Source organism: Porites lutea, chromosome 13, assembly GCF_958299795.1.
Source record: "Porites lutea chromosome 13, jaPorLute2.1, whole genome shotgun sequence".
NCBI lineage: Eukaryota > Metazoa > Cnidaria > Anthozoa > Scleractinia > Poritidae > Porites > Porites lutea.
In genome coordinates, this window is record NC_133213.1 from 6,707,285 (window position 1) to 6,730,395 (window position 23,111).

General features: G+C 37.6%; 3 protein-coding genes and 1 non-coding gene across 4 annotated transcripts in view; 3 read left to right on the forward strand and 1 right to left on the reverse strand.

Moving 5' to 3' along the window:
• The first annotated feature begins 4,026 nt into the window (after window positions 1-4,026).
• Window positions 4,027-5,058, forward strand: LOC140922299 (histamine H2 receptor-like). Its single transcript, XM_073372296.1, has one exon. It carries the CDS (start codon window positions 4,027-4,029, stop codon window positions 5,056-5,058), a length of 1,032 nt encoding a protein of 343 aa, XP_073228397.1.
• Window positions 5,059-7,988: 2,930 nt separating this feature from the next.
• Trnat-ggu (transfer RNA threonine (anticodon GGU)) lies at window positions 7,989-8,061 on the reverse strand. The gene has a single exon. It is a non-coding gene; the product is annotated as a tRNA-Thr (tRNA).
• A 1,856-nt stretch (window positions 8,062-9,917) lies between these two features.
• On the forward strand, window positions 9,918-11,241 carry LOC140922300 (uncharacterized). Its single transcript, XM_073372297.1, has 2 exons — window positions 9,918-10,488; window positions 10,844-11,241. Exons 1-2 carry the CDS (start codon window positions 9,918-9,920, stop codon window positions 11,239-11,241), a joined length of 969 nt encoding a protein of 322 aa, XP_073228398.1.
• Window positions 11,242-15,169: 3,928 nt separating this feature from the next.
• The window catches only part of LOC140922777 (dihydroxy-acid dehydratase-like), a 21,435-nt gene continuing 13,493 nt past the window's right edge, over window positions 15,170-23,111 (forward strand). Inside the window, exons 1-9 of the mRNA XM_073372798.1 lie at window positions 15,170-15,287; window positions 16,479-16,535; window positions 17,536-17,574; window positions 18,457-18,533; window positions 19,020-19,063; window positions 19,365-19,414; window positions 19,818-19,901; window positions 20,622-20,696; window positions 22,219-22,302. Of these exons, the coding sequence (XP_073228899.1) occupies window positions 15,270-15,287; window positions 16,479-16,535; window positions 17,536-17,574; window positions 18,457-18,533; window positions 19,020-19,063; window positions 19,365-19,414; window positions 19,818-19,901; window positions 20,622-20,696; window positions 22,219-22,302 (528 nt within the window). The 5' untranslated portion in view covers window positions 15,170-15,269. The remainder of the gene's footprint in view (window positions 15,288-16,478; window positions 16,536-17,535; window positions 17,575-18,456; window positions 18,534-19,019; window positions 19,064-19,364; window positions 19,415-19,817; window positions 19,902-20,621; window positions 20,697-22,218; window positions 22,303-23,111) is intronic.

Consider the following 23,111-nt stretch of genomic DNA (forward strand, 5'->3'; position numbering starts at 1 on the left):
AAGCTTTTAAACTGACAACAATGATACTTTTCTCCTTGATATTTTGTTATTTACCTTTCATAGTAGCACGAAACCTAATATCAAAGTCTGTCATCAATTCAGTCAATTTAGCATACATAGCCCTATTTACAGGAAGAACAGTGGCAATTTTCAATTCGATGGTCAACCCGATCATTTACTGTGTACGAATTAGACAGTTTCGCGTTGCGTTTATTCAACTTTTGTTTAGAAAAAGCAGCACGGAAGCTTAAAACATCGAGAAACGAGGTTTTGGAAAATTAAACAAGGGTCCCTTGAATGGCAAAAACAGAGTGCAAACTTACCAAGGAATAATTAGTGGAATTTAACTCATTGTCTTCTAAAATTGATACGAAGCTGACACAGGTCTAGATATAAACAATGTAGTTTCTTTTAAATTTTATAATTATAGTTTTTATCTTTAAGAATTGTAAAGGATTATTTATTTATTTATATTTATTTATTTCTTGCATTCTCTTTAATTTTTCTTTTTTTATCACCAAATGCACGCTTTTGAGAGGGTGTGAATGGGGTTACCGACTACCGACAGGAAAAATATCGACCGACTACCCACATGAACTGACATTATCAATATTTCTTTGCATAAAGAAGAGCGCTTTATATTTTTTCTAGCTTAGGAAGTAATTAAACCACATTAAATTTATGACTTATCAGATGGTCCAAAGGAAAGAATTTCCTCCTTTGTTGATACGTTTACATCAGTTACGACAATCAATATCAAAATCACGGAATTCATACCTTAAAGATCGATTCTACCGACTTTATAAATTATATATTTTTTTAAAAAATGGCGAAAATCGAACATTTCTTGTTTCGGTTGACCGGTCACAACTCTTGGCATCAACGAGGGTATTTAAATAGTTTGCAGAGGGTATTTAAACTTCTGCAAATTTAAGACAACTCTCCAATTCCTACACATTACCCGCTGGAAATGCTAATAGATTAATTCTCATTAAAAGAAAATTTTCTACACTTAAATGGAAACCGCCTCCCCACAGTACCGCGATGAGCACAAAGACAGCAGTTTCCTATGCCAACATTTTCACGGCATTTATTGAAACACGAATTCTAAGCAAAACCGTCTTTAAACCAACAGTTTGGAAACCACTATAGACGACAGGACATAAATCAGACATCGCAGCCGAGTTTCTTCGAACAAGTAAACTTACAGCACCCTACTCTTAAATTCAAGGCCGAAATATCTTAGACTGAGACTGTGTTTTTAGCCACGGTTGTATATATAAAGGCACACTAGAAGATTCAACAAAAAGCTATCCTTGATGTGGAGACACATTTTAAACAAACGGAAACCTTCCATTACAGGCATTTCACCCCTTGTCACCCACTAAGTGTTAAAATGGATTTGCCTTACAAACGCCTTTCAATTTCAAAAACGCTTGATGGACAGAGGCTACCCACACAATTTGAGAGAAAAGCTGCTGTCAGAAATAAACTCAAAGGAAGGACGCGTTCCTGAAACAAAACAACAACAAGGAAGAAAAAGAACTTTTGCCTTTCGTGACAATACCAACCTTAAGTGTCTACTATAAAAGAAGCTTTAATGAAAAAGTGTTGCAACCAACCCCATTCGCCAAATTTTAAACCACCACCTATTATTTTCTTGCAACAAATAAGGAAAATCATTAGAGGGCAATCCCCATGCTCGTTAAAGCCAAAATATTAAAGGTCAACACGGTTTCACGCCGATAAAGATCAGCGGCCTGTTACTCCTTGCAGTTTTTTGCAAAAATAATTTACGTATCCAAAAGGCTAGAGTGGGCGTTTTCCTCTGTGTCCAGTCAACCTCTCTTGGTTACTTTTTATTGTGTCCTGCAATCAACAGGGAAATCAAGTTCGCATCAGTTTACAATGAAAGCTTTGGTGATTTTATCGGTAACTATATTGGCAAACTCAGAGATGCACTTCTTACAAGTTTTATACATTTTTTAGGGATCAAAGTCTTGAAACTGGGTGAAATACATAACAACTAGTAATAATTAACATGCATTTTTACATTTTAACTGAGATTTACCGACAACCGTCAAAGATCGAAAATTTTAACCGACTACCGACAAAAAAACTGAATTTTAACCGACAACCGACAAGTAGATCCCCCTATTTAGATCCTCTTTTGAAGCTCTTTATAGTTGGTTTTGTATTGCTGCTGTTTAATATATTTCTATTACTTTTTTAAGAACAAATTAATGCCTAGATATCCCCAAATCTACTCCTGCATTTGCTGGGTTATCGCGAATATTGATTTACATGCTATAAATTAAAAGGAGAAAAGTTGAAGCTTTGCTCAGAGAAAAGATTTCACTTTGTGGATCCAGTTATAGCCACTCAAAAAATAATAAATTAATAAAAATAATGTAAAAAACATTATTCCTCCGAAACCATTGTCAGTTGCTTTCTTCCGTTTTAATAGTGAAAAGTCAAATTGGAGATAACAATGAATGTCATGAATTTTCATCTTCTTTTAGCAAACTGAAAAAAAAACATAGATTCTTAAATTAACATTTTCATTTATAGTAATGCATTGTCAAGGTGAACAATTATTGCCTCTGAACTCTTTAGCAGTTGGAAAATTTTGAGAGGTATAAGCTGTGCAAATCTAGCGACTGATGTACTGAACTGAATCCCCTAATTGTATAATTAGGCCATTCATCAGAGCACCTGAGATGATCGAACCGTGCGTCCCAATGTAAAACAAAAATTAAAGTCTTTGCTTAGTTAACACTGAGAAAAATCGCTAACTTTTTAGCTGTATGGCGATGATGAGCTGGTCGTGTGCCTATAGCGCCCCATTTATTAACTGTTCATTATGGCCCATGCATCTCTCGGAGACAAACTTTTTTATTTATAATCAGTTTTCAAAATCTTTACTAGGAGCACTAATATTGGGCGGGAAAGATATTTACGTTATTTTCGATTCATTTATTACTTATTATTATTATTATTATTATTATCATTATTATTATTATCATTACTATTATTATTATTACTATTACTGTTATTAGAATGTTGATATCGACGTCGAAGTTGTTGAAGGAGCTATTAAATCGGACTATTGATGTGTTTCCTTACTTCATATATATCTGTTTATTTCATTATTATTATAACTATTTTTTTGTTTTTAGCAGTTGAAAGAAACTTTTGAATTTTAGAGGTTGACAGTTTTTTTTTTTATTGAAATGAAATGTTTTTAATTCGAATAAATTTTTCTCAGTTAAATTAACTTTTTTTAAGCTAAATTAAGTGCTTTTTAAATCGACAGGAATTGTAAATAGTGTTTTTGAATGAATAGTTTTTTCTTTTTTTTAAGCGAATTAATTGTAAATAGGATTTTAATAGTTAGCATTGTTGTCAATAAAATTTTTTTAATTATTACTATTATTATTATTATCATTATTATTATTATTATCACTTTGTTTTTGTCTGCGAGTAATGTAATGGAAAATCCTTATGACAAAAGCCACCATTACGGAAAACCTATAAGTCACATAATTAAGAGTCGAGTAGTTTGTTAAAATTTCCTCGAAATGCCTCGTTGCTCATCTAAATTGAATCAATATGCTAATTGATCAATTTCCTGATACGCTGCTGTTAAATTTAATGAAAGTCGGATAATCACCAACATTTCTTAATTGTGTGATTCCATTTAGTTCTCTGCTCGCATTCAACGATGGTGACTTAAGATGCCCTTATGAAAAAAAATTTCAAGAAGACCGCCTTTTATATAGAGTGCCTTTGACCATGAAGGATATACATTAGTATTTGTCAGCTGCAATACAGAGACAAATTCACTGACTATCTTAAAGGACTATAAAATTTAAAGTTGAAATTCAACTTGGTAAAAACAGTTTGAGCAGTCCTTCGAGCAAAAAGTGCGGGAGTGTAGTTGGTAGCCGCGAGCCGTTGTTCGTCACATCAACAGAAGTCCGTGCCGTTGCCAGCTACAGACACTAAGCAAGCCAAAAAGAAGATATGAATTCAACTGCAGTCCCATCCACAACGAGGATAGCTCTTGGATGTGTTCCACCGATTTCGCAGGGAACCCTTGATGAAACTAGTTCGGAAGCTTATGGATGGCTTGTCTTTATTGCAGTCATCAGCATCATTACTTGTCCACTCACAGCTGTTATGAATGCACTGGTCATACTCGCTGTTAAGACTATACACCGATTGAAGACCAAGACAAACATTGCACTCGCTTGCTTGTCGACTACTGATTTGGCAATGGGTGTGATCGGTCAACCTGCTTTCATCTTTTGGGTGATCGCACAAATGCAAGGAAGCACGTCCGCTACCTACTGTATAAGAACACTGTTATCAACGATCCTTTTGAGGATGTTGGGTTTTGCGTCGCTGTCTCACTTGGCCATGATCAACGTGGAGAGGTTCATTGCTATCAAACATCCCCTGAGTTACGAGACTATCGTCACCAAGAATCGCCTTGTATGTTTTTCTGCACTTCTGTGGATGCTAGTGATATCTTTAACAGTGCCTTTCCCTTTTGTTGATAATAAGGAGATTTTCTTGATAGCTGACATTCATGTAATATCGTTATGCCTAACCACAGTTCTCTTTTGTCAAGTCGTACTTTTCTACGAAACACGTCGGCATGAAAAACGAATAGCTACCCAACAAGTCTCTTTGGAAGCCAGAGAGAAGTTTTTGAAGGAGAAAAAAGCCTTTAAAGTGACAGCAACGGTACTGTTCTTTCTAATATTGTGCTTTTTGCCTTTAATGTTCGCATATCTAATACGAGCATCAAATTCTATAACAACTTCAGTTGATTTAAAATACGCCGCTCTCTCTACAGGTCTTACTTCGGCAGTTTTGAATTCGATGGTTAACCCAATTATTTATTGTGTAAGAATCAGACAGTTTCGTGTTGCGTTTATTCAGCTTATCTTTCAAAAAAGCAGCGCGGGAGCTGAAAACATGGAAAAGCGAGTTTTTGGAAGACGAAACCGCGCCGTGGTGCCGCATCAGGAAGGGTCCCAAGAACAGTAAGACAGTGAGCAAACCTACTAAGGGATTACTCGGATTAGAGTTTCAATTTCGTTTCATTTTATTCTAAAATTGAAGCAAAGCTGACACAGGCAAACATATACAATGACATGATAAATTTGCGGCGTTCAGGGTAATTAATTTCAGTTTTTCAAGTAAATTTGATTGCTGACTTGAGCTGTAGAGGCATTAAATGCACGCGATAGCAATCTTTAATTAATATATTAAAACATCGTAAATATATCTTAAACATATATACTTTATTTACACACATCGTTTTGCCATCTCCGCCCGCAAATAGCAAGGGCTAGACGAGGCGGGCAGAGCCAGAAAGGTTACAGCAGTCATATAAATATCGAATTAAAAGAAGCTATGAAGATTATATTAAAGAAAAGTAAATAAATTATGCAAATAGATGAGAATTACAACAAAAAGACAACAACAACAACAAGCTAGAGTTACAAAAATGGTCTACAAGACAAATTTGCTAAAGAACCTATAAATTATTAGTGCCTTAAGTCGTGGCTGCAGATTTTGACGAAATTCGTTGGGAATTGCGTTCCAAAGTTTAGCTCCAGAACTGGATGAAGAACCTTGATTTTGATTCAGTCTGGAAGTTTGGACATAATAATTTCCAGACGAAGAAAACCTTGTCTCATGCTTGTGCTCTGAATTAGCTTTAGTAAAGAGATCACAGATGTTAGGGTAGGATGTTTGAGGAATAAAATGGCACTGCTTGTGCTCTGGGTTCAGAAAAATACATCTAACGCCGGAAGGACTCGTTTTGACAGCACGAACATTTTTCTTTTTGTAAATGGGTTTTGGCAGCTTGACCCTAATCCACCAAATCGTATGTCAGATAAGGCAATATCAAAGATTGATAAATATTTAACAGGGTAGTGCGTGGGACGAAGTGCCTAAGACGGGCAACAACACCAGCAGTTCTGCTTACTTTTAATGCAACATTATTAAAATGAAATTTCCAGCTTAAATTTCTGTCCAATAGGACACCGAGATATTTAACATTGTATTCACACTCAAGGGCAGTAGGAATTTGGGTACAGTTATCAATCTTTTCAATGTTAACCTAGTAGTTCAACTTACGTATATGGACGAAAGATAACATAGTTTGACTTTTTAGCACTGAGCGGTAAAAGAATTTGCATTAAGCCAGTAGGAGACTTTGAGCAGTTCTCTATTGACGGTTTTTTTAAGAGGTTTTAAATTAGTGTCACCATACAGCAAAGAGAAAGAATGAGAATTTCGCTGAAGAGTTATGGATATCGTTAATATAGATCAAGAATAACAGAGGACCAAGTACAGACCCCTGTGGGACACCACATGAAGTCATACATTCGGTAGATAAGATAAAACCTACGTCGGTTACTTGTGAACGACCAAGACGGTACGAGGCAAACCAGCAATTGATAATTCCTCTGATGCCATAACGATTCAGTTTTTGACGCAAGATCAAGGTCGACGGTATCAAAGGCCTTTTTTAAGTCTAAGAAGATCCCGCAAGTGAAAAGTTTTTGGTCCACATTGTTTTGTATGACATTAACAATGTCAATAATGGCATGTTGGGTGGAATGCTTTTCGCAGAGGCCATACTGCGACTTAAATAGAATATCGTTTTTACCAAGAAAGGGTTTGAGGCGGTGGTACATTAATTTTTCAAATATCCGATTGAAAATAGACAGTTATGGTTTCGAACGATAATTACCACGCTCAGTCTCATCGTGTCGTCTAAAATGTAAATAAAAAACGTTCATTACTAAAGTTATCTCATATACCTTACTCGGTAAAAGAGGAGAGAAAGTAATAATAATAAAATAAGGAGTACCATAGACTCTCCATTAGCTGCTAAAAATACTATCATTAATGCTCAAAAGAGAACGCGGGCTAATTACTTTATTTTCGACGCAATTTACATTGGGGACAAAATTATTGCAAAGGTAGATCAACTCCGTAGCATGAATGAAAAAATCAAGTCGTCTAGGGCATTATAAATTCTGCATCCGAAGAAGAGTGTACTAAGAGATGCTTTCAGACAGGATCAATGCCTTTCTACTCAAAACAGCCGTAGGAAATTGTAGACTAGTCCAATTTATATCCTTTAATTCAATTCTTTTTCAAACACACTTCTGCACCTCAGTAGTAAGAGAGGTAGAATCATAACAAAGTCTTGCCTTTTAACACTTGTTATCCATGAATTAAAGGTTATGTATCAGTCACCGCCTTCCATTCACCATTCACTGAAATTAAACTTTTACGTAGATAAAGAGAGGGAGCATTCAGTAACACACTTCATACTATCAAGCGTGTGGACCTTGTACCTTTGTACCTTTGTCTAGCTGAGAGAGGGAGAATCATGAAAGCAGATAAGTTGTTGCGGACAGGACACGCTTTTACGAAACTTTACCCAGAGATCAACTTTTAAGTCCTTTATAAAATATTAATTTTTAACACCGTGTGTCGCGATACATGTTACACATTTAAATTTGTTTCTTTTGTTAAAGCAGTAAAAAGAGATGATAAGTGTTTAATCGATGACAAATGTTATAAGAGCTTTAAATATCCGCTAGTGCATCGCTCGTGTTCCAAAACTGATCCATTATATCAGTTGTAACTTTACCAGAGTCAAAAAATTGTTGCAATGAGAAAAAATCTGTGGCCTGATTTAATAATTGATTTAATTAATAACGACTTGAATAATGTATTTTCTTTTTTCTTCTTTTTTTTGGAGAAATGGAAATAAATTTTTGTACAAATAACTTGTGCATAATGGCTTAAGTACAACTATCCTTTTATTATGTGAAGTATATATGAAATAATTCATTTTTGAACTGCGGTTGTAGATGAAAGTGAAGAATGATCATCGCAGTAAATTTTCCAATTTAAGCAATTGGAAAGAAGAAGCCTGAAAAAAATCAGGGCTTCAACGGGATTCGAACCCGTGACCTCCGCGTTACCGGTGCGTTGCTCTACCAACTGAGCTATGAAGCCACACATTGGGAGCGAGGTCAATTTATTGAGTTCATATCTCCGGTAAGGAGTGAAATGATGTGAAGTATATATGAAATGATTCATTTTTGAACTGCGGTTGTAGATGAAACTGAAGAATGATCATTTATTGCTTGCCAGTCAAGCGGCCGGCCATTTTCTCCGAATTTATGACCGGCAAGCAAAAAGAAATTTAATGAAATGTCCTTACAACAGTGTCTAAATACAATATTCGAGTACTCCTTAGGAAATATTGGACGGCCAATAAAGCAATCCCATTGCATGTTTGATTTTAGTCACTGGACCGCTTACTCCCTGGTAGCTACCCTTGTGACGGTAAAAGGCCATGCCATTTACTGTCACAAGGGTGAGAAATTGAAAACAACGCTTAGGCAAAATTTTGGAGGGACAGCAAAGAGTATTATGCTATTTCTAAAAAAACAAAAACAAAAAGGCCTATTGCAATTGAACACAAAACCTACACAGCGTTACACGCAACCTCGATGGCCAATCATACGGCTGGCTTTCCCGATAAGCGGAGACGAATACTTTGCAGAACCGACAAGGCAGAAAATAGAAAGTTCGACTGATGCAACCCTACTAGATCGGCTATTAGAAGATGCAATGGTGGCTTTCTGCTATTGTTGCACTCATAATATTGAAGACAATTTCAAGTGGAGAAAAAAGATCATAATAATATTATTATTATTATTATGAATCATAGTAATAAGCAAAGGAAAACAAAGTCTTGCGTTCCGAATTCAGTTCGATATTAATATTTATATATGTATAGGGAGTCGTGTCGGGTGAGCGATGAGAATCGACAAGGATCAGACATCGGTTTTTAAGAATCATCTCAAAGTGGAGTTCCTGTCATACAAAGTGTCAGCGAAATATTAGGAAAACTGTGAGAGGTATAAGCTGTTCCATAGATGTAAAAAGCTCTTCACTAAAATGAATCACCTGTTTATCATAATAAAATTAAGCCATGTATCAGAGAAACCGCGCGTGTCCCATTGTCAAACGAAATTGAAGTCTTTGCTATTTTTCAGCGACACCGCGTCGTCAAATGTTTAAAGAGCGATGTTATATGGCTAAAGTAACTGATGACGGCAGAGAGAAGTATTCATCTAGTCAAACCATTGGCATTACTATGAAACACATTACCTATTTTAATGAAATTAAAAGTTGGGTATTTTCAGTTAAATTTATAGTTCCTTGAAATGTTTCGATGCTTATACAAATTTAAAGTCAGCCGCTTGATCAAAGACCTATGTTGCGACTATTAAATTAAACTGACAAGGATATTAATAACCGACATTACTAAATATATTTATATACTCCGGCCATTTAAAGTGCTGCCTGAGTTTACCGAAGATGCATGACTCTTAAGACGCCTTTATCAACTATACTGACTTTCAATTTTCACAATTTTCAAAGACTACGGCGACTTTTTAAATTTATTTTTTAAGAAAACTGCATTCTATAGAGTGTTCTTTCACACGAAAAAAAATCCTTGAGGATCAGAGCAACCCAAATTATCACCCGAATTATTATCGAACTACTTTCTTGCATTTCACACCTGGAATACTGAGACAAATGCACACAAAAAAACCTATATTAAGGGACGATATCCCAATTTAAGTTCAAATCCAAACTTTAAGATTGCGGCAAAAACATTTCGTGGGTGCGAAAAGAACATTAGACTGTAGGCAGCTCCCCCTTTTTTCGGCAATCCGTCGAACGAAACGTGTGAGAGTCAAGTTGATGCGAGCCGTCACAGATCGTCACACAAACGGAGAGTCGCGCCGTTGCATACCTCTAAACACAACTTCATCGAGCAAAAGCAAAGCAAAGATATGAATTCAACAGCAGCCTCAGACACGGCGAGGATACCTCTTGGATGTGATCCAATAATCCCGCATGGAACTCTCGATCCAAAAAATACCCCAGAAGCTTATGGATGGCTTGTCTTTATTGCCGTCATGAGCGCCATTACTTGTCCACTTACAGTTGTTATGAATGCACTGATCATAATCGCTGTTAAGACTAAACCCCGAGTTAAAACCAAGTCAAACATTGCGCTCGCTTGCTTGTCGACTACAGATTTGGCAATGGGAGTAATCGGTCAAGCTCTTTTTATCTCTGGGGTGATCGCAGAGCTCCAAGGTTACGCCTCCAGTACTTACTGTTTACGAAAAGAATTAGGGGTTCTTGCTATAGCATTGTCAGGTAATGCATCCTTATTTCACATTATCTTGGTGAATGCAGAGAAGTACATTGCCATAAGACGTCCTCTGCAGTACGAAACCTTGGTCACCGAAGCTCGTTTAATAGGTTCGTCCGCTCTCTTGTGGATAACAGTCCTATTCATACAGTTAATCATGCCTGCTGCTAACATAGATGACCAAACAAACGCTCAGGTTGACGGTAGTGTAGCTTTCTTAAGCATAGCCATCATTTCCTTCTGCCAAGTGATGATTTATGTCGTTATACCACTACATGATAAATTTCTGCAATTTGATTGGCTTAGAGCAGTGGTATTTCAGCTTAATTTGAAATACCTACATGTGAAAATTACAAACCTTTTGCCGGTAGTGGTATAAACAAATAATAGCATGATTTGTAGTGATATTTGGCATAAATACCACTCGGGATATTTCAAAATTGTCTCAAATTTCACTCGCCTAACGGCTCGTGAAATTACGTATAACAATTTCGAAATATCACTCGTGGTATTTATGCCAAATATCACTACAAATCATGCTATTACCTATACAAACACGTCGTCAGAAGAAAAAGATCGCTGTTCAGCAAGTTTCGTTGGAGGCCAAAGAGAAATTCTTGAAACAGAAAAAAGCTTTTAAAGTGACTGTAACCGTCCTTTGTTTCCTAATATTATGTTTTTTACCCATCACCTTTTCACGAATACTTATGGTTAATTCTGTGGTCAATTCGGTCAATTTATTATTCATTTTTCATTTCACAGGAGTTCTAGTGATAACATTGAATTCGCTTGTTAACCCGATTATTTACTGTGTAAGAATTAGGCAGTTTCAAGTTGCGTTGATTCAACTACTAACTAGAAAAGACGCTGGAAAAGCTGAAAACATTGAGAGGCGATTTTTTAGAAGAGTGAACCGCGTGGCGCCGGAAAATTTAGAGTCAAGATTAAGTGGGTAAAAGAAAGCGTATCCTGGATACCAGACCATTTTCCTCGCGAGCGGAGGGGTACTTGGAAGCCGCGGTCGTGGGCCCGACGCATGTCGGGCCGTAGGCCGGGCCACAAACGAAATCGGACAGCGCACGTAAAAATGCATTGCAACCCAGATGGTAAAACCGCGGGTGAATAACGCTCTTACTACTGACGGGTGTAGAATTAATGTGTATAGCTGTTGATACGTGATTTTTGTTTTTCAAGCCTGCATGTTAGGTAGCTGGCACCCTCTGGACCAAATGTGTTTTGCAGTTAGTGTTGCATCGGGGCCATCAACCGCCTTCCCAGGGCTCTCTCTCTCTTGCTTCGAAACCCATATGAATATAAGATAATTATTTTAAAAGTTGTCTGTGTACAGCGCCCCTCGCTCACATGGCCACCAGCTATGTAAAGTTATAAGGACGTAACGAACTGTTTACATCATAAAAAGTTTCAACTTCTACAATGCGCGGATTAGTTTGGAACACCAAGACCTCACCTATAATGGCGGCACCTGAAAATAATTTGGGAATTTGAGGGGAAGGGGGGTGGGGGAGCGGGGGGAGCAGGTGGAGCAGGCGGGATTTGGAAAATTGTGCGTACCCCTGGAAAAATCCTGGCTACGCCCCTGCAAGGGCCTGCGCAGTACTCATCTCCAGTGTTGAGTTTTGGTTGGCTCTATGTCCAAAACGGCTAGTCGTAAGGCTGTGTGTAATCTAGCAAAGTTTCATGCTACGAAAACTTCACTATATTATGGTCGACAACAGCTGGACTATTCGCGGAGTGGCTCACGTCTTTGCCAAGCACAGTCTAAAAAATAAATAAATAAGTAAAAATCAGCAATGAATAATGGTAGCGAAATATATTTTCGTAGTTAACGTTTTATTTGTATAGGTAATAGCATTATTGTAGTAATCTTTGGCATAAATACCACGAGTGATATTTCGAAATTGTTATACGTAATTTCACGAGCCGTAAGGCGAGTGAAATTTGAGACAATTTTGAAATATTGCGAGTGGTATTTATAAATATCACGTAATATCATTGTAATCAAGTTAAGGTCATTTGTCATGTGTTCTAAGTAGAGCCTTCCATGGTTTTTTCAAGGTTTGATAAAGACCAGGAAATGAATATTCATCGTCACTGCTGAAAGAGCGCCCTGGAATTAGGAAACGTACAAGGGCGCTTAGGCTCGATTTCCGCCGTCTCCCGGGTCCGGTCTTCGATCCTCCCTGAAAAGGATGAGTGCGGGCTCATTTTCCCGAACAGCGGCTGGTAATCGAGCCTAAAAGGGTGCTTTCCATTTGTCAGAACTGACCTGTACCGGCCAACCCATTCCCATCGTAATGAAATTTCACTTTTAAGTAATAATAGTAATAGTTTTGTAATAGTTTTAGTTCATATCAATTCGTAAAAAGGCTGTAAAACAGGAAGTCCGCCTTCTTTGTTCTTTACATCTGCTTACAATAAAGCGGAGATCGTCTAAAAGCTCTACAGAGCTTGCTTGATCTCCTGCCTTGTCATAATGTAATAGGTTATGTGTGTACAAATGAATAAATGGTAAATAAAGGCACTTCTTCTTACTGAAAGCAAAACTAACCATTTAGATCAGTCAAATCCTGAATATATTATAGCCTAATTCCATACTGCGCGGGAGCCTGGCACTACCATATTTTCCCGGACTTTTTAAATTCCGGACTCAAAATGGCTTCCAAAATAGAGGGTAGAGAGGTAAAGCAAAGGTCATTGCGTGTAGTTGAAACAATGTACTCCAGGAAGTTAATATTCTACAGCTAAGAAGAACAGTTGTTTTACTGCTTTAAAAAACTTCGATTAAAAATTTCGAGAAAAGAAAGAGCTAATCGGAGACTTTCGCTACTTGGAAGTATTGGAAGGATTCCCGAATTGTTCGACAAAAAAATTTGAACAAAGAACCGTCGCGTTTAGCTTTTTTTACGGCGATGGCGACCGAATATTGGATGATAAGGGAGTGGGTGTACCTGTTTTTACAAACCGTAAAATAAAGACTACCAAAAAGCGAAACAAGCCAGAGTGACCCTGAGTTAAAGGGCAACATCGTCTTAGGTCAGCAAGGCTTACATTAGGTTTTCTCTCCCTCGCTGCGTACGGTCCCAGTAAAAAATCCTAAAGATCTGACCAGAGGCAATTCTCACTGAACATAGATAAAAGCAAGTGTACTTCAGTCCTACAAGAGAGGCATTTCTCGTCCCGCAACACTGCAGTTTCTGTGACCAGACCTCATGCATTGAGCAATGATAAAATACACAAGTAATTTTTCTTGGGGAGATAAATTGTGTTTCTTTGTAGTTTCTTTGTGAGGCCCCTAAGTGTGATTCTGTACCTTCCAATTACATTGAAATTCTAGTAAATTAGACACTACTCAAAACATGTATAAATTCATTGATAAAATGTCAGTTGGCAATGGCTTACAGGGGATCGCTCGTTGAGCTGCCTCTTTTTGGAACTTATTGGGTCTACGGGATTGCAATGATCCTCTACTAAACAGACGCAGGTAGAATTAAATAGAGGATCCTTTGATGTAGAAAATTTATAATCATCTTGATCTTTGGTTCGAGCGACCTGTTCATCGAGCAATTGTTTGTACTTGCTGAGTTGTGGGCTCCTTAAGTTTAGCTTCAGGGCATGACAGAAATACTACATCCTTTCCTTACTAAGTTGAGGCTGATTCTCTGAGGAAATATTGATCAATATTTTCTTCGAAAAAGAATGCTTTCGTTCGAGTTTTTACTCTGACTATCCTCTGACTAATAATCCGCCATTTTAAAACTGGACTTTTTAAAAAGTCCGGGAAATCCGGTAGTGCCAGGGCCCCGCGCGGTATGAAATAACTAAGGACTAAGCACACTCGACTCCCGATAGGGAAATCGAAAAAAGGTCGAGTTATCGGGAGTTCGACTTATCGGGAGCTCGAAGAAAATAGCCGAGAGTAAGGTAAAAAACAGTTTTTACTGCACAGTGAACATTCCAGTCACATTTAATTGTAGAAATGTCAAGTGAAAATTAAAAGATACTTCTAGATCATAAATCAGAACGTAACGCAACAAAACATAGCCTAAATAGAGCATGTGTTTTACTGTTTTGAGAAGTAAAGCTGCTTCACGTTAGCCTGTGACTGAACATCAGCCTCCTCTGATCTAGTTAACTATACTCCTACAACACGTCAATAGGAAGTCCAAAATTCAATGTTTCGCACGCCAGTAGACGGCTTTTTTCTCGACTTTTTTAGGACTCAAAACATGGTTCGAGTTAACGAGGGTAAAATTATATAGAAAATGACCTGGGGGGAAACGAAAATTGGTTCGAGTTAGCGGGAGTTCGAGTTATCGAGGGTTCGAGTTACCGAGTGTAAAACTACAGTGAATGTATGAGGGAAATGCTTCGAGCTTGCGAGGGTCGATTTATCGGGAGTCGACTGTAGATGTTTTTTTCAGTAAAACCTCTTGGACCTCTTGGAAAATAGCCTGGTCCGGCCGGCCAGTCAGCGCCCCTAGGAGTCGTGGTCCATGACGTCAGATAGTAGTGCCTAATTAAGTCAAAAGTCACGCCATTCCCAGGCCTTTAGAAACGATCCCCTTCCTCTCCCCATTCTCCTTCTCGTTCAAAACGACAGTGAAGGCTACAGGGCGCCGGATGGGCGTCGTTTTTGGCGCTTTATTCAAAATGGAACTCTTGAACAGCTTCTCAAAACATTAAAAACTGTTCTTATCGTATACACTTCACGATTCAGTTGTTCATGAAAATGATCTAGCAGTCAGCCGATACATATAAAATCCCTAATCACAGGGATCAAAGCATGTGACAAATCGTGACGGATGCGTGACGTACCTGACATGCTCGCGGGACATCTCCATGCAGCTCGAAGCGCACTTCGTAAGCTTTAAGTTCTTTTTTATTTTTCAGAGGGCTGTAACACTAGTTGAAGCAGGAAATAGACTGATTTCTTCTTTATGAATCGATCAGAAAACTCTGCATTATGGCTGCACTTTTGAAGGTGGGTCGCAAAATCGATAATTTTAAGTTTCTATGTTACACGTAGTATTTTATTATTGTAACAATTTGGTTCAAAATAACACTTTAAGCTTAAATGTTATTTTTTTTAAGCTTAATATCAATTTAATTCATGTCAAGTATTTATTAAAACCATATTTAATTTACTCTAGAAAGTAATTAAAAATGATAACACAACTCTTTCATGTAAATTCAAGATCGAACATACAGTAATTATAAATAGACCCTGCCTGGACCTTTTGGGATTTGTGACAATTACAGTATGTTGTGGTTCTGAAGTCATTTTCCCCTTTTGAGGGAATTTTGGGGAATCAACCCACAGATGTTAGGTTTGAAAATGAAAAAATAAATATATAAATGAAATAAATAACCTGTGTTTTGAATTTTGACCAGTGACATAGGAACATATGACCTACTCTAAATTCAGCAGTTTGAATGACTGGATATGGATATTGAATTAAACTTGAAGCAAGAGCGAGGGAAATGCCATTTATACACACTATTTCGAGAAAGGTTGTCGCCAAAAAATTGCACCTAACAATCACGAAAGGTAATATATGGGATATGATCAATGCACTGCCCCTGACACCGAAACTGTCAAACCTACTTTTGTTGCTTTCCTTTAGCATCCACAAACATACATGCAAGTCCATGGCCTCTCGTGCCACTCTTTCAAATTTCTTTGAAGAACAGCGAACTCGAAACCACCCACCTTTTGGGATTGTTGCATGACTTTTTCGGACACCTTTCTCGAAATAGCTGTATACAAACAAAGGGACTTAATGTCATGAGGATATTGCTGTTTGTGCGGAAGTCATTTTTAGTGCCTTTAACCACATACAAAAAATCCACCTGTAGCATTTAAAAAGAAGAGACATGTAAGATACCAAAGAAATCTCATCAGGAGGCCTAAAATTTTGATTACTTGCACTCACTTTGCACAGTGGAAATCTGTTGATGTCCAATCCAACCTGATCAGTGGAGGAGAGAGATAGACTTAAATCAACCTTGTAAGTTACAGTAGAACCTCGATAACTTGAACTCGGATAACTCAAATTCCCTGCTAACTCAAACTGTTATGCATTTCCCTTAAGAGTTCATGTTCCTGAGGTTCCACTGTATAGTGTTTAGGCCGGGTCATTCAAAATATTTGCTGAATCATTTGCCTTCACAGGTTAATAGCAAAGTTCTGACAGGCGATATTGCAGACCAGACCAGCTGGATTAAAAAGGTACAGGCTGCAGTCAATGCTCTTATGTTAAGCATTTTGGCTGCAGCATTTAGAAGTGTTTATAGTTCTGCCACTAGACTTATAGTTATACCAACTGCACAACAAGATGGAGTAGTGTATAAGTATACATTGGCGAAATGCGAAGGTGCATGTAAGAGTGGATTAAGGAGCATGATAGGGATATAGATGGCTTTCAAGAACTCAAACTTCAGCCATCTCTGAACATGCCAATAAGACCAGGCATTATCCGCTCTGGGATGAGGTTAAGTTTATTGACTAACACCCTCACTGGTACACTCGTAGAGTCTTATTCATATAAGACTTCACCTTAACAATATCAATAGGTACAGTGGAATTGAGATTCCTGAAGCACGACTGGACAGCATAGCCAGCGTACAAAGAAAGTCATGTCCGATATTCCGAGGCTAGTAGATTTTGCTATCGGGCTAGGGATTTTAGTTCTTAACTTGACTGAAGGGCAAGTGCTGTCTTTTGGAGAAATTCAAATGACAGAAGGATTGTAATCAATCCTGCTAATCAAAAAGGGTTTTGAGGCTAGTTGAAATGACTTGTGGGCTAGTACATGCTAGCTACAGATTGCCCGAATGGCAGGCTGTAAGACTGACTATCTTTGCACCCTGATAGCATCCAATCATTACCACAACAGATTGCTGAGGGAACAGTTTCCTCCTCTAATAATACCAACAATGCTTTGGATTGAAACTCACTGACCATGAGTGAGGTTCATGATACACCGGTCACTTACAACCATGTGATGGTGATACAAATAGTTCTACTCAGTAAATCGACTTATTGCCTAGCTGATTGAGACCTGCAGCACGCTGTCAAAATGTGGGGATCAGTATCTATGTGACAGTCATGAGACAAATGATTAACAAAACCCTTTAATTACTAGTTGGTTAATACAATAAATCTGATTAACATCTGATAATATTATAACCCTGCCGATCAAAAAAATAATGAAAATCTTTCCTTTCAGACAGGGGCAAGGGCACATTTGAGAGCCATTGGTTTCAAGGTAAATATTTATGTTTAAGATATCACCATTAGGGTGTGGCAAACATGCTGTCCAACAACCTGGAGTAAGGGCCTGTTTACATGGAGGTGGGAGACCCCAAGTAGGTGAGGTCACCCGTTTTGGTGGTTAACACTCCTGTCCACATAATCTCTCATTTTAATTTGATCACGTTTACATGATAGGTGGGGTGACCTGCGGCATGTTACCTCACCTATCTGGGGTTCCCCACCTCCATGTAAACAGGCCCTAAGTGGAGCAACCTGTTGACCTTGTTTTTGTTGTTGTCGTTGTTGTTGTTTTTAATTACGAGTTGTGAAATTACAATTGGTAATTGAAATTGACAAGTTGCCCGACATGCAAGGAACATTTGCTGAGATAAAGACTATGTTAGTGAAAAAGGGGCTTGGTATCTACAAGCAACTGCTTCAGGTCCTTAATTTTTAGCAATATTTTGCCTTCATTTCTGTTTTTGTTTGTTTGTTGTTTATTTTTGGTGAATGAAATCACAAAGTGGAACTGATGCTTTACAATAATAAATTATTATTATTGGTGGTCAACTTCTTTTAAACAGCCACACCTTCAGATGTTGTGAATGACTAATCCTCCATTAATATTTTTAGACAAGTTTAAGTTTATTATAATTAAGCCCAGTTCATTTTTTATGGGAAATTTATTGTTGTATGAATGGATGGGATTTGAGATATACAGTGTACTGTGCAAAAGCACACTATCCAGCTCATTGGGTAGAATATGGAAATCAATGCAGTTAAACAGAATAATGTAGGCTACAGTTGCTAGTAGGGCATTATGCATTTTAAAACCAGTAATCTAGTTTTTTTTTTCTTTCATTGTTAGCAAGTTTATTTCTCTTATTGTTTTTAGGATGAAGATTTTACAAAACCACTTATAACAATAGCATGCCCTTATATCAATGTTATACCATGTAACTTCCACTTCAGGTAAAAATTCTTTATTAATTAATTTATGATTATGGTTTTAATAATGATATTGATATTAATGATGGTAATGATAATGATAATTAACATTTTTTTAGATCAAGGTGAATAGTGGCGGGATAATTATCAAGCTGCAAAGCAGTGAGTTGTTACTGTTAATATCCAAGGCCACAATTCACCATGTGATCTCATTGAAATAATAATTAATTTAAAAGAAAATATTGACAGTTAAGTTCTGGTTTGTTTTATATTTTATTAACGAGGATCAAAGCAAGCTATATAAGCAACTTGATCCTGTGAGTGCCAAATAAAGAATAGTCATAAGACCCTGATTCAAAACAAAATGTCCGAATCCATGCTGAGCAGTGTAAAACTAAAGGAGTCCAAATGAGATATTAACAAAAATCTTTAGCCTTAAGTTTAATGTTTCCCTTAAAAATGTAAAGCAAAGCACCTGTGCAAGTGACAGAATCTAATGTAAAATTGCAGGGAGCTTGCAGATCACGTGATTAAAGCTGTTGAGGAACAGGGAGGTATGACATTCCTCTGTAATGACAAGCCAAACTATCAGCAAAATCATAATTAAATCAATTGTTGATGCAGTTGATATTTTTCTTGGAAAATATGGCACAATATAGAATGTGCAAAATGTGCAAAAAAAAAGTGTTTTTTTTCACAGTTTTTTTTTCTCTCTTTTTAACTTTTTTGATGACTCCACAAACAGTAAGATATACTAATGTACAACAGTAGTGAGCTGATACATGTACACAATCCAAGCTAAGATCTATAAAACATTTTGACACAAGTTAAGGAGTGTCCTACCTTGCCTTTCAGGGAAAGCTGTTCTGAGTTGTACACCTGTCATAAGTGATGCAATGACAATGGTAATTGACTAGTTACTCATGCTTGAAAGAGGCCAGTTTAAAATTAATCCAATTTGAAATTAAAATAATTAACCTCAACAATCCAATTTCAAATTAAAAGAATTAGCCTCAACAAATTTTATACCTGAGCCTGCAATAATATGTGACACTGGTCAGTGGATACCTTCTCTTTGACTGCTGTCAATTGATCATAACATGGATGCCCAATATCAAGTTCAACACAATTTTACAAACTTTTACTTAAATCTTAACAACCCTTATTTGCCTCCTTTTTGACCTTCAAGCTTTGCAAAGCATCATATTTGAATTTTCCCTTTGATATGAAGTGAGTATTTAGAAAACAATATTGTAAGGCCCATAGAGAGGTGACTAGTAATCTTCTTTTGTTTAAATTATTCTTTAGGGAACTAGTGGTATGAAATATTCTCTGATATCAAGAGACTGGATCACAGATTGCATCGAAATAACACATTCTGGTTACACAGGGGTGAGATAAATATATAAAAGAAAAGTATTGTCATTTTCATCCTCTTTATCAGTAACATGGTCTTTCTTTTTTCTCACAATTTTGTGCAGATAAATCTTCAAATTTGCTGTGACAAATTCTATTGTATTTTCTTCTCCTCATCCATACCTTATTTCTTTTTTTATTTGACGATGATGTGAACTGCGAAAATACAAATTTTAAATGGAGATCGGTAATTGCAATTTAAGCAATTGCAAATAAAACCAAAAAAAAAAAGAAAAAAAACCGGGACTTCAGCAGGATTCGAACCCATGGCCTCCGCTTTAGCGCTGCAGTGCTGTACCATTTGAGATATGAAGACCCATACATTGGGAGCTGGCCATTTTGTTCCTCATCTGTCTGCTCACATGCAACCTCTGTTACTTCACTAAACCCCTCCTCTTCTCTACGATTGTTTTCCCCTACCCGCTGACCTCCTCTTGTTCCTCCTGTGAGATATTTTATGTTTCTCTCTATTTTCAGCATCTAGTTTAAGGTGACTGTGTTGTTAATGAAGGCGTAGTGAGCTATGACGAACTTTCGTCAAAACTAACCTTTTCTTTTAAATCGCACCTCAGCCGGGGGGGGGGGGGGGGGGGGGCGGGGAGCGAACGACAAGATAGAAAATATAGAATGGAGTTATTAACCAGGGGCCTGTATAGCCAAATCATTGCTTTAATACCTGTGTTTTTTTCTACTCAGGATGGTATGATCTGCCTGGCTGGTTGTGACAAGACAATACCTGGTGTAACAATGGCTCTGCCAAGACTCAATGCGGTGAGTTTAGATACTGCCTCACTGGAAGGTCATGAGTCTGTTGAGATGACCAGATTAAAAGTGTCCCAAATAGCTGTTAAGTATGGAATTGTCAGGCATGTAACTACTTACTTTGCTATATTATTTATTCAGACATATATTCGACATCGTCGGCCTATGCCAGGCTCTGGTCAGTGCAGAACTCAGAGCGAAAAACCCTGGCGAACACACCCGCGCCCATGCGGTTTTCGTACATTGTTTTTTTCCACCCGCTTGCCCCACTATCTTAGAGTATAGAACAGGCTATAATCAACAGTAAACCATAAACAGAGTGACCAAAATTGCCCGGTACGATTCGCAACAACGATGTTTAGCTCAACAGAGCATTACAGCATTGGCGCGACATTGTTTCAAACGGTTGCAGCATTGATTCAACCTTGCAACGCTGTGTTGCGCTGAGAATCGTCGTTGCAAATCGTCTCGAGTAACATCACCTTTCTGTGGCGTGAAGCACAAATAAAAATTGCCTTCCCCGCCCCCTTCCTAGACGTGTTACTCCTAGCAGTATGTTGCCTTGGTTTCGGTCATCTCGCTACCAACGAAATCGCCACCAACGAATAACTCAGTGAAATAATTGACAGAGTTTAATACCTAGGATATACGTGCCTCAGATTTTACTTTTTCGCCAAGCTTATTCGAATTTTAAGTCATCCCAAATACAAATCTGTCGATCCTTACTGACGATCCTTGCTTCGACATGTCATGCTCTTAACACTAAATACCGATAGCTTCGCTGAAAATAAACTTTGACATTTGGAAAAAAGAAGAAAAAAGGCTGAAAAGTTTCACAACTATCAGTAATTTCTTTGAAATATGGCAGAGTAGAGGTTAATAGAAAATTTATGTCCATGAAAATTCTTTTCATTTGCGTGTACTTGGGAGTTTTTAAAGATAATTGGTAGCTATTTCGTTGGTGGCGCGATGACCGGATATCGTTGCCGGTACTCATTTATTCACTTGGATGGAGAGAGAAAAAATGGAACAAGGTTTCTTATCTAAGGAAACAACGCGACGGCAAGGTTTGAACCTAAACCTTCCGCTGATCGAAGTTCATGTTGTAGTTAGTCACCTTTTCTGATGCACATTTGCGTGGTTCTAGTAGACTTTAACCCTTTAAACCCTAATATCAAAATTCAAAGTCTCATTTGTTATCCCTATCATTTGTAATGGAAGTAGAGGGGAGAATTTGTTGAAGTATCAGTTAGATTCATCTTGTGTGATCATGTCCTCAATTCTAATGACCACAGTGTTTTATTATGCAGTGATACATGTATTACAAGGAGAAATTTGCTGCTGATCGCTCTTGGGGCATAAAGGGTTAAGGATCTTTGAAAAACATGAAATTTCTTGTTGTTGTTTGTTGTTAATATTTTGTTGTTGTTGCTGTTTGTTGTCATTATTTTAAATAATATTTTGATCATGAGGCACCTCTAAAAGTAAAGGAGCGATCGATAAGCCTTTTTTCATATCCTCTAATCAACAGTGTGGTATAGTAGTTTATGGTGGGACCATGCTACCTGGTTGCGGAAAGAAACATAAGAATTTAAGTGCGGGGAGTCCATTTGAGGTAACTTCATGGCATATACTAAGCAGCACTATTAAAAACTGAATCATTGGATAATGTAATTCAAGAGCTCTGATTGGCTTAACCATTATGGTATATTGGCCATTATACTATGCTCTCCAAATATGTCAACTGTACGCGTCTGCTCAAAACTAAAAACAAGGTGAAAATCGGTTGTTTTTACAAATAAAGTCGGGAAGAATTCTCGATATTTTCGGGGCGTTTTTAATAAAACAGTTATTCCACTCGCGCTTGTTGGATATGAGATGATTATAGCCAACCAGTGTCCAACGCACACTCGTGAAATAATTGCTAATTACAAGCTTCCATGTCAGTTCGAGTACATGCTTAACCACGTTCCCTACAGTGTACTCAGGGCTCGCAAAAAACTTCACGTTTACCTTGCCTTTTGGGCAAGTAGCACTCGTATTTTGCATTCCCCGGGCCACTTGCTCGTCTTACAGTTGTTAAGACGAGTTATGTTACGTTATGTTATGTTAAGTTATGTTTTTGTTGGAGGATGGTTTGACTAGACCCTTTCCCATGGCATTGGGAAAGTGAACTTTAAAAGCTACTTACCCACCAGCTACTTCCCCCGGGCTACCGGATTGGATAATTTTTTTTTCGTGCCTTCTCCTTTCCTCAAGAGATTTTACAGTTGACGAAGTGCAAACCCTGTAGCTAGTAAATTGTAGGGAGGTTGCGTTCTTCCGTCCACAAATGTCGGTAGTTCATTGTTCTAGATTCGGACAATGTAGGATGTACGCATTGCTCAACATATGGTATCGAAGTGTATTGGCATGCTTGTAACA

Bases quoted from the DNA above. Each gene is read 5' to 3' on its own strand.
- LOC140922300 (XM_073372297.1), top strand. From the start codon at position 9,918: ATGAATTCAACAGCAGCCTCAGACACGGCGAGGATACCTCTTGGATGT. The intron at 10,489-10,843 runs GTAGTGTAGCTT...CTATACAAACAC, and splicing joins AACAAACGCTCAGGTTGACG to GTCGTCAGAAGAAAAAGATC.
- LOC140922299 (XM_073372296.1), top strand. From the start codon at position 4,027: ATGAATTCAACTGCAGTCCCATCCACAACGAGGATAGCTCTTGGATGT.